The sequence below is a fragment of the Mobula birostris genome, chromosome 20 (genome assembly GCF_030028105.1).
Source record: "Mobula birostris isolate sMobBir1 chromosome 20, sMobBir1.hap1, whole genome shotgun sequence".
In the NCBI taxonomy this organism is placed as follows: domain Eukaryota; kingdom Metazoa; phylum Chordata; class Chondrichthyes; order Myliobatiformes; family Myliobatidae; genus Mobula; species Mobula birostris.
The window spans coordinates 29856023-29868064 of NC_092389.1; the positions used below are offsets into that span (position 1 = coordinate 29856023).

General features: G+C 39.9%; 1 protein-coding gene across 3 annotated transcripts in view; it reads left to right on the forward strand.

Annotated features, from left to right (window-relative positions):
* The window catches only part of foxred1 (FAD-dependent oxidoreductase domain containing 1), a 42087-nt gene that overhangs the window by 22786 nt on the left and 7259 nt on the right, over window positions 1-12042 (forward strand). For 2 of the 3 annotated variants that reach the window (XM_072238416.1, XM_072238417.1), the window contains 4 exons: window positions 2811-2887; window positions 6313-6473; window positions 7066-7195; window positions 9409-9513. In XM_072238416.1, coding sequence (XP_072094517.1) covers window positions 2811-2887; window positions 6313-6473; window positions 7066-7195; window positions 9409-9513 — 473 coding nt within the window. The remainder of the gene's footprint in view (window positions 1-2810; window positions 2888-6312; window positions 6474-7065; window positions 7196-9408; window positions 9514-12042) is intronic. The other variant, XM_072238418.1, reaches the window with a different exon arrangement.

Genomic DNA, 12042 nt, shown 5'->3' on the forward strand with positions numbered 1-12042 from the left:
TATTGTACACAATCCTGCACATAGGCATTGAGCTGCGAACAATGCCTATTATTTTGGTTATGCATGTCAAGGGAAATGGTGTTAAGGTAATAGATGAGCCACGATCTTGAATCCTAGAGTAGGTTTGAGAAATTTACTGGCCCACTCAACACCTAATTCCAATATTCTTTTGTTACCTATTCATTTTTTCAAAAGAAATTGACCTTAAAAGCTGTCAATAGCAGATAGTTGCATCACTGATGTCACACTGGATATGAAGTTTATGCATCTTAAGACCCAGATGCAATTTATTATAAATGACCTCATACCAACATATAATTGCTAACTTACCAATGACTTCTGTCAGGCAAATTATAGACTCTTTTGCCTTTCAAAGACAAATTGTCCATTCAAATCATTGTCTTATATCTAACTATTGACAAAATATGTGCAGCAGGGGGATATTACATAACCACAAGTTGCACTATTTTGTTTAAAAAGAAGTGAACAGGAACATCCAAGGCATTATCCAAAATTAGAGGCTTTTTTATGAAATAGTCTTGATTTTACAAAAGGTACTTGGGGGAACAAAAGGTGCTTGTGGAAGGACTTGTCTGCATGCATTGAAGAGTGTGAGTTCAGTAAAATTTTGCACAGTTAAAATGGAAAGTTTTAAAATGCTGTGAACTAAAAGTGCTGATACTTAGCAAACACTGGATGACAATTTTTTTTCCAAAAGTGTTCCTTCCAGAGAAATTGTATTGTGGTTATGATAGACTGCTGGAAGCAAAACACAGATATAATTTCAGACTACTTGTATCATGTAGGAATTTGCAGAAACTATCAACTAACTTTTGAATATAATGTATTTAATTACATAATGGTACCGAAGCTTTGCAATAGTTCAACTGAGCTAAAAATGTTCTGTTGATAATTTTCATTTGTACTTGGTGTCTGAGGTTTCTTGCTCAAGTGTCCAACAATAATTAGCCAGCATTGATGGATTTCAGTTACACTGACGCTGTTTCTCCATGACTGCAATGTCCTGGTAAAACCTTTCACCATGCTTATTACTGACAGTGCTAATATTTGCAGGGAAGAAGTCTAAATGGTAATGCAGAAAATGAATCTTTAGTGACATGTTGCATTTCATGGTTTTGTATGCTTGAAGCATGTTGTCAACCAGCTGCATGTAGTTTGATGCTCTGTAGTTGCCAAGAAAAATTTCAAAAGCATCGTTGAATGGCTTCAATGCAATTTTCTCTGGTTGACTGGAGGTTCTTCAAATTGCCTGTCATTGATGACCTGTTTGATTTGTGGGCCAACAAAAATGCCTGCCTTAATCTTGGCATCAGTTATTCTGATTTGATTTTATGAATTGAAGTAACAAATATAGACTATTTCAACAAAAATGGTGCATAATAGAGAAATTTCATGGCAATTTTCATGATCAGCAGCCCAAAATCAGTAAGATACCCAAAAGTATTCAGGAAGTAAAATCTTTACTTGCCAGCAGAATCAGCAAATGGCATTTGTGAAAAAGAATGTCTTTACAATAATGTGGAAAGGTCAGGAGCAGGAGATGGACTTCAGACTGTATGTCTCAAAACCCTCAAAGGGGGTGGAAGAGGTCAGAAGTTGTTCAAATGAAATGGGGAATGCTTTCCTTTATCAGTCAAGGTATAAAATGTAAGAGCAAGGAGTTACTCTTGAACTCTGTACTCGTTTGATCTCAATTTGAGCACCTTGTACAATCCTGTGGAAAAGAGGTGAAGGAGGTTTAAGTTTATTGCCAGGATTGATTTTTATTTAAGTTAGATTTAGATATTAAGCTAGGGTTTTATTATGGGGCTAAAGAGGTTAAGGAGGGATTAAAGCCAAGTCTCATAAAATTGAGAGCCTCCTAGATGGAGCAAATGGGAATGAGTTCTTTGAGGGAAATAACTTTTTCCTATTTCCTCCATTGGTCAAAAACCATGGGGTAAAAGATTTGGAGAGAGAACAAAATTATTTTGTGGAGGAGAGGGTGGAGGTGTGGAATGCACTGCTGTCAGAGGCAGAAATTCTATTGGATTTACAGTATTTGGATGTGTTTGTGAAGAACCCTGAACCCTGATCCATGAACCTGTAGTTGGAGGTGGGATGAGCTGCAAAGCGTGTTTTGATCAACACAGTTGAGATGGCTGAATGAATGGCCTGTGTTACGAATTTTCTATAATTTCGTTAGTTGGAATGAAATTAACAATGTGATAAATGTTTTTCTGACAGTTCTTAGGGGAAATAAAGACTTTTTCCAACATTTTCCACCTATTAGAGGTTGAAATCTGAATATACATTATGGTAAAATCAAAACATTTATGGTTGAAATGGGATATGAAGGCTGTCGTTGATGTGAACGGGGCCTATCTACTTGGTTTCACAGGAAAGGGGCACATTCTAGCTGTGTTTGTTATGATGCAATCTGGGACCTTGATGTTAGTAAGCGTTACTGATGTTCTTGCTTCCTAACCAGCACTGAGGTAAATGTTGATACGTAATCTCTACTTCAATGTTGGTAACTATATTTTAATACTACTAAAAAACTAATCCGCCATTTATGCTAACACCAGCTCCACAGAATAAGAGATTGTAGACAAACCAGTTTTACTTTAATCATGATGCAGGGAGAAGTTCAGAGCTCATTATCCATGTTTGGTGTTTTGCCATTGAAATAGTGGTTCAATTTTCTGCTATTGTTGGAAGGTGGTGGAGGCTTTGTTTTTTTGATGAGATGATGCTAAATGAACTGACCAATTAACATTATGCTTTAAAAATTTTCAATATTGTGATAGGTTTTCAACATTCCACCAGAGACATGGAGGCAGATGACGGCAGCACCATCTCATTGAAAAGAATTCACCACGTCATTGTACGAGAAGTATTTTTGTACTTGGTCTTTTCACTGTTCACACTTCCATTCTATCCTAAAAGCACTTTTTAAAAATAGAAACAGAAACTTGTTCAGTTCTTTGAAGCTGTTCTACCTTTCAGTTAGATCTTGACTAATCTGTAACACAACATCCCTGTTTTGGCTTGACTATCCTTTATGGCCAAGAAGGGTAGATCAATAATGAATACATGGTATGTTGGGAACACTCGGCAGGTCTGGTAGTGTCTATGGAGAAAAACAAAATTGACATAAAAGGTCAATAACCATTCATTGATACTAATGTGAAATTTGTCTTTGCTTTCTTTTGAGTTCTTCAAAAGAAGCATATACTTTAGATTTCTGCTACTTTTGTGTTAAGAAATGCTTTCCAACCACACCCTGAAAGACATGGCTCCAATTTTGAGGTTTAGCCCGCTTGTTTTGATTGTTCCCACCAAAGGGAATTTTTTTGTTTACTATTTCAATTCCCTTCTAACATCACAGTGAGCATGTTAATCTGCTGTTGTGTAGGAATAAAAAAAAATTTCCTCATTCATCCTATTGCAGTTTATCCTTCATGATGTTGGTACTCTGAATCTAAATTCTTTCACCTCCAAAATCAATATGTACAGAGCCACAAACAAGAAAATCTGCAGATGCTGGAAATCCGAGCAACACACTACAAAATGCTGGAGGAACTCAGCAGACCAGGCAGCATCTATGGCAAAGAGTACAGTTGACGTTTCAGGCCGAAACATTCTAGCATTTTGTGTGTGATGCACAGAACCAAATGCAATTCTCTAAATATAACTAGTGTTTTATGATATTACAGCACTTAACTTCAGCCCCATGTCAGAGTATAATCAAGTCAGTTTATCACTAATCACTTGCCCTCATGGAAACTAAGTCAAGCTGGTTACCAGGTAACTGTTAAATGCAAGAGATTCTGCAGATGCTGGAAATCCTGAAGCAACACACAAAATGCTGGAGGAACTCAGCTAGTCAGGTAGCATCTGTGAAGGGGAATAAACAGTCAATATTTCAGCCTGAGCCTTCATTGTTTATTCCCCTCCATAGATGCTGCCTAACTTGCTCAATTCCTCCTGCATTTTGTGTGTATGTGTTGCCAGATAACACTAGACAGCAACTTTTTTTCGAAGTGTTGCTTCCTCAGAAATTTGTTGTTATGATAGGCTGAATGCAAATATAACTTCAGACTACTTGAATTACATAGGAATTTGGAGAAACAACAAACTAACTTTTATTGAGTATAATGCATTTAATTGCATAACGGTGCTGACGCTTTGCAAAAGTTCAACTGAGCTAAAAATATTTTGATGATTTTCATTTGTATTCAGTATCTGAGGCTCTTTGCTTAAGTATCCTACAATAATCAGCCAGCATTGATATACCAATTGCTCTGCTACAGTTTTCCATGGCCGCAATGTCCTGGTGAAAACTTTCACCGTGCTCGTCACTGACAGTGCCAAGATTTGAAGGGATGAAGTCTAAATGGGAATGCAGAAAATGAATCTTGAGTGACATGTTGCACTTCATGGTTTTGTATGTTTGAAGCATGTCAACAACCAGCTGCATGTAGTTTGGTGCTCTGTAGTTGCCAAGAAAATTTTCAACATCCTTGAATGGTATCCGTGCAATTTTCTTTGGTCGACTAGAGCTTCTTCAAATTGCCTGTCATTGATGACCTGCTTGATTTGTGGACCACCAAAATGTCTTCCTTAATCGTGGCATCATTTATTCTGGGGAAACGTCTGTCTCCAATATCAAAATCCTTCATGGAAATTGTTGTTCCTCGTAGCAACAGATTCGATCCTTGCAGTCTTGAACCCAGTAATTCTGCTTTTGCCTTTGACAAACCCAAGTCCCTGACCAGATTATTTAACTCAGATTGAGTTATCAGATGAGGCTCACTCAACATAAAGGATAAAATCTGTATCAGTATTGTTTTCCATTCCTGACTCGTGCATCATGGCATCTGCATTGTGCTCCTCTAGACTCAATGTCTCAGTACTGGAATACTCGTCATGTGGCACAGGTCTCATGACTGAAGGGAGATTGGGATATTCCATGGATTTCCTGTTTAGCAGGGAAACCAGAGACACTGGTCAGACAGAAATAGCAGTCTGTTATATGATCCTTCTGCTCTCGCTGTATCATCGGGGCAGTGAACGGCATTGGCTTCTGACTACCTCTAAACTAAGCTCTAAGATGACTGCACATGTTGCGCAACAAATGTGAGGAGCTCAAAATAGAGCTCGTAGGCTTTCTTAATAAGAGGATTCGTGTTCCATCTTTGAGATTTAAGCATACAGTTCCCACAAGTATCGCAGTTGTTGCAACATTGGCGAGACATTTTGCTATCACAAATACTGCTGAAAATACAATTACTTTATAATTAGCAGAGGTCATAAAACGGGCGATGAGCAAAAGATTGGTGGGGTATGGAGCTTGCTGCCTGACAGCTTAGTAGCAACAAAAACACTTGTGACAGTTAAGACATAGATGTGTGCTTGAAGGTCAGTGACCTGCAGGATTGTTGGCCTGGTGCTGGGATTAGACTGGATCTTTCATTGGGTATGGACACAATGGACAGACAAGTCTCATCCTGTATGGTAACTTTTCTATGATCCTAAGTAAAGCTAGCTGATCTAGATGAGTCACCCTGACCTACTCTTCCCACATCTCCTGATCTTTTCATATAGTCCTAGATTTTAAGATACCTGTCAACTTTGCCTTGTAGATGGGATGGGTTCAGTTGATGGAATTATCAACTACTCTTTCCATCAGCTATTTACCTTTTCCTATATTCGTACATTTTTTTTCTCTCCAAGTATTTTTATATTTCTTATAACTACATAATCCATAAATTATCCCCAAAAGGAGGATGAGGATTTGTCCCAAGATATCTGCTGCGAGAGGATCTCTGGTAACTGAATATCTAAAATAAAAACGAAAATGCCAGAAGTGCTCAGCAGGTCAGGTCACATTTTTGAAAAGAGAAATGGTGAACATTTCAGATTGAAGACCTTTCATCAAACCTGACCACCTGGATATTTCCAGCATTTTCTGTTGTTTTAGAACTCTGGTCAATTTTATGAAAACTATTTTTCAGCCCTTGATTCTTTCAGGAGTTTGCAGTTGAGATGGAACGTGGTAGTGCTTTGTGTGCATTGGATAACATGTGTTTTCCTGGGATTGTGTTGTTAATAATTGATAGTTTGAACAGCAAAAAAAATTGCAGATGATGAGAATCTAAAAATGAAGACATGAATTGCTGGAAATATTCAACAGGTCAGGCACCATTCAACAAGAGAAACAGTAAAGGTTTCAGGCTTATGACCTATTGGGCGTAAGTGATAAATTGCCTCAATTTGTTGACCTTTGTCACTTCTGATCTGTGACAGGTACAGATGCCAAACAGTGCGGAGTGCCAGCCAGTGAAATGTGCATTGCTGATCAATGCGGCTGGAGCATGGTCAGGCAAAGTAGCAGGGATGGTCGGGATTGGTAGTGGACCTGAAGGCACCTTGGAGGGAACGAAACTTCCTGTTGAACCTAGAAAAAGGTGAGCCAAAGAGGCAGCGATATGACAAAATAGAGAACTGGGGGATTGCATCATAAGCCACACAGAATCTGCAAAAAACAAAAAAAAAAATCAAGCTTTTTGTTTACAAAACAAATTGCAAGATTGGAGTTGTTTGTGTACTTGGAGAGAAAAGGTTTAGAAATGTGGGCCAAGTTCAAGCAAATGAGACTTACTCAAGTAGGCAACTTGGTCACCGTGTCCATGTTGAGCTGAAGGGGCTGTTTCCATGCTGTACGACACTGACTGTACAGTGTTTGGCAGAGATTATCCCGCCGTGAATCTTGATATAACCATGAAGCACAGAGAAAAGTTGCTTTAATAAGAAGTGGAATAAAGCCTGTGCTACCAGGAAGTAATTATTGGGCCATGAATGACATGTCTCAGTATAGGTAATCAAATTGTGTCATTGGGAATGTGCAATAATGAAGACTCATCCTGTTTTCACCTTGACTTCACTTCCCAGCAAGAGTTGACGGTCAGATCTCCCATAGCAACCACCATTGCTGGAATTTATTATTTGTGAGATTAAGACTTGTTCCAAGAGCTATTTTCTACCTTGCCCCTTCTCTAGATATGTGTATGTATTCCACTGTCCAGATGGTCCCGGAGTGGATTGTCCATTATCTATTGACTACAGTGGGGTGTATTTCCGCCGAGAAGGCCTGGGTGGAAACTATGTGACAGGACTTTCGCCAGCTGAGGTAAGCACAGCCAGGTCTTTGTGAGTTGTGTGTTTTGTGCATTGAGTAGACAACTAGTGTGGATATGCTGACTCTTCCTCACATGCCCAAAAACAATACTTTTTTTTTCTCTTGGTTTTCTTTCTTAGTTCCTCTTCACTCCAGCTTAGCTCTTATCTTCCCATGGTGGAGCATGACAATTCCACTCTGTGTTAAGTCTGAATTCTCTGCTGACATCAGGGACAAGTTGTTTGGTCCTGCAAGTCTGTGACATCTCCTAGGAAGAGCATGTTCCCCTCTCCTGCTTTGTAGACTGCCAGGTTTTTGCCTATTTGGCACTTCTGAAGTTGCTAAATAACTTAACTCCAGCTGAACAAACAGTTACCTGCACATGACACTGTTTGGCAATCCTTCGTTGCTGTCTAGCATACAAATAAAGGGTTCAGCAAAGGGTCATCAGCACCTTCTATCACTATCAGACAGATTATACATTTACGGTTAATATTTAAGGGCTAGATTGAAATCTAACTAGGATAGGTGAGATGAAGTTCTACCTTGTGCCAGCTGCAAAAGTTTAATGTAAAATTGACTTCGTTAGTCTCATTCCAGTGGCATTGTGTATCTTAAACACAAAATATTCTGCAGATGCTGGGATCAAAGGAACACTCACAACAAGCTGGAGGAACTCAGCAGGTCGGGCAGCATCCGTGGAAACGATCAGTCAATGTTTCGGGCTGGAACCCTTTGTCAGGACTGTAGAGGGAAGGGGCAGAGGCCCCATAAAGAAGGTGGGGGGAGGGTGGGAAGGAGAAGGCTGGTAGGTCCAGGTGAAAAACCAGTAAGGGGAAAGATAAAGGGGTGGGGGAGGGGATAAGCAGGAAAGGTGAAGAAGGAATAGGGGAAAACACAATGGGTAGTAGAAGGAGGCAGAACCATGAGGGAGGTGGTAGGCAGCTGGGGGAGGGGCAGAGTGACATAGGGGTAGGGGGAGGGAGTTACCGGAATTTGGAGAATTCTATGTTCATACCAAGGGGCTAGAGACTACCTAGACAGTATATGAGGTATTGCTCCTCCAACCTGAGTTTAGCCTCATCATGGCAGTAGAGGAGGCCATGTATGGACATATCCAAATGGGAATGGGAAGCAGAGTTGAAGTGGGTGGCAACTGGGAGATCTTGTCTGTTGTGGTGGACGGAGTGGAGGTGCTCGATGAAGCGGTCCCCCCACTTTCTTTATAGGGCCTCTGCCCCTTCCCTCTTCAGTCCTGATGAAGGGTTCCGGCCCAAAACGTTGACTGATCGTTTCCACGGATGCTGTCCGACCTGCTGAGTTCCTCCAGCTTGTTGTGAGTGTGGCATTGTGTATCTGATGTGTGAGTATTTGAGTTGGTACAGTAGGGAGATCTTTGTTCTGCACCTGACCTGTCCTGCAGTTTGGTTTGATGTTTGTGACAGGAACTTTTGCATTTTCAGTCCCTAATATTCACTATTTTTTTTAAGATTAGATTATGAGGACACGCAGTCCTGTTTTATTGTCATTTAGTAATGCATGCATTAAGAAATGATACAATTTTCCTCCAGAATGATATCACAGAAACACAAGACAAACCAAGACTTAAAAAAAACTGACAAAAACCACATAATTATAACATATAGTTACAACAGTGCAAAGCAATACCGTAATTTGATAAAGAACAGACCATGGGGCACGGTTTTAAAAAAAAAGTCTCATAGTCTCTCGAAAGTCTCATCATCTCACGCAGACAGTAGAAGGAAGTAAAAAAGCTCTCACTGCCATGAGCTTCCAGCGCCGCAAACTTGCCGATGCAGCACCCTGGAGGCACCCGACCACAGCCGACTCTTGAGTCCGTCTGAAAACTTCGAGCCTCCGACACCGAGCACCATCTCTGCCAAGTGCTTCGACCCTGGCAACAGGCAATAGGCAAAGCCGAGGATTTGGGGCCTTCCCCTCTGGAGATTCTCGATTGCACAGTAGCAGCGGCAACGAAGCAGGCATTTCAGAAGTTTCTCCAAATGTTCCTCCGTGCTTCTCACATCTGTCTCCATCAAATCAGGATTGTGCATGGCATCCTACTTACAAATACGATATCATTTTTGCAATAACATTTACAATTAAAACAAGTTGACTATCCCTATCTCTGCATGTGGATGCTTTGCTGCATAGGCACACATCTCTCTCTCTCCCTTGGTAACTCCAGTTCTTGGCTCTTGTAGGAAGAGGAGCCAGACTGCAGTGATCTGGAAGTGAGTTATGAATACTTCGATGAGGAGGTGTGGCCAAAACTGGCTCAGAGAGTGCCTGCCTTCGAGTCCCTGAAGGTAAGTTGTCTGAACATCTTTAAAAAACATTGATGCATTTTTGTTTGTTTTCACATCAGCTCTGAAGCTGTCCTCAGTACCTTACACCATTGGTCATTAAATGTAGGGAGCCCACCCAATTGCTGATGCTTGGCTGGTAGTAGGAGGCATATCTATAAGCTGTCCTTTTCACCACTTCTGCTACATTATGGAGGTCGAGCAATGATCTGGAAGATGACTCGAGCTATTTATTTCTCTTCTCTGGGGACTTTGACCTGCCTGGCCTGAATATCTCTTGTGTGGTGTTTCTTTTCTGCAATAACTGGATGAGTTGAAAAATGACTATCCTAATAATCTTTCCTTGAAGGACTTTCTGTAGAATTTCATACAGTACCTCTCGAGGTCTCTGTAGGAATGAGTACAGGTTGTGTACCCCTTATCCAAAATTCCAAAATCCAAAAACCTCTGAAATCCAAATTGATTTATTTATTTTTAAGCACTGACATGATGTCACAAATGGAAAATTTAACATGCGCTGGGAAGGTTCCCAGGCAATGCCTAGGTCTCTGCGCACCACAGACAGTTCTGAGAAGTGACCTCACATATATAATGAACAGAGTTAATGAAAAATAGAAAAACACTGCATAAAGTGAAAAATGAAAATCTCGATAGTGTATTATCAGTGTTGGAGTGAATATGTACCACTTAACAGTGTGCTGATCATGATACAAGCAAAGATCTACGATGATGATCTGAAAATTGAAAGTGGTTGTGAATACTTTGTAGGCTGGTTGCAGAAATTTAAGACGACACGGCATTAAATTTTTAAAGCGTCAGCTAATCATGAAAATCTAACACCAGAACAAGTCCACAATGCCGATTGTTTTTATACCTTACATAAAACCTGAAAAATTGTAAAATGCAAATACAGTGCTCTGTAACTTAATCAAAACACATCATCGTAGGTAGATACTGAAAGCCTGCCGTTTGTTTGTTCAACAGCTGATTCATGTATTCTCCCAGTGCTGCTGTGCTACTTTTTGTTACCCTGCACATATTATATTTTCATTATATTAATGTTATAATTTTACTGTTAAGTGCAGATGTGTGATGAACAAGTGAAAGACAAAGATTGCTTACTGGTCGCACATAAATTCAGTTGGAAATGATGCAATCCCAAGCTATCACACTATATATTCCAAAATCCGAAAAACTCCCAAATCTCGAACACCTCTGGCCCCAAGCATTTTGGGTAAGGAGTACTCAACCTGTATTATTAGAATCATTTAGGCATTCCCCCTAAAATCTTTTGGCAGGTTTTGGCAAGTTTAACATTGCATGTCCATTATTGTGGAAATTATTCAACAATTTTGGCAAGGAAACTATCTAGTTTTGTGAATTACCTACTATGTGGAAGATTTACTTTGTTAAATATTGGTCTTACTAAAGCAGTTGTTCATAGTCAGCTTCTCTGTGGCTTCTTGAAATTGTTGTTTATGCTTGATTACCAATTGCACTCAGAAGTAGTTTTGGCAAGAGACTGTTTGCTTTTTTAATGAGAAGGATATGTTTTCATAATGCCCTTTAACCTCTCCAACCCAGAATTGCCTTTTTCATATTAGTACTAAATTGTTTTAATTATTTTCTCTCCTTACTAAATCCATTTTTCTTCTCTTTCTGTATATGATTTCACTTTCCATACCTATCTTCCTTAGCTTGCTGTGTAAACACATTAGCTAAGAAGATATTGGTAAATAGGTTTATTATTGTCATGTACCAAGGTACAGTGGAAAAACTTGCCTTCATACAGATCAATTCATTAAGACAGTGCATTGAGGTAGAGCAACGTAAATCAGTAACCATTGAGTGCAAAATAAAGTGTTAGATTTACAGAGAAAGTGCGGTCAGGTAGACAACAAGGTGTAATAATGAGAGAGATTGTGAGATTAAGAGTTCATCTTTTCATACTAGAGAACTGTTCAAAAGATTATAAGAGCGGGAGAGAAGCTGTCATTGAGCATGGTGGTACATGCTTTCAGGTTTCTGTATCATGTAGATGCTGGGGCCAAGGAAGCTCACTGACATCTCTACTTCCTCAGGAGGCGAAAGAAATTTGGCATGTCCCCATTGACCCTTACCAATTTTTATTGATGCGTCATAGAAAGCATCCTATCTGAATTCATCACAGTTTGGTATGACAATTGACCTGCATGTGACTGCAAAACATTGCAGAGAGTTGTGCACACAGTTCAGCACATTAGTGCCCATGGAGGGGAGGCTTGTTTCTATCTGTACTGTACTTCTCTCTGTCTCAGTAAAGCAGTCAGCATAATCGAAGACCCTACCAACCTTAGACATTCTCTCTTATCCCCTCTCCCATTGGGCAGAAGGTTTTTAAAAAAGCCCGAAAGCGCATTTCACCAGGCTCAAGGACAACTTCTACCCTGCTGTTATGGTCATGCACTTCGGTAGTAGAAATGAATGTGCAGACTATTTTCTATTCCAAAAATCTGAGATGCAAAGGTACTTGGGAGTCCTTGTGCAGAACAC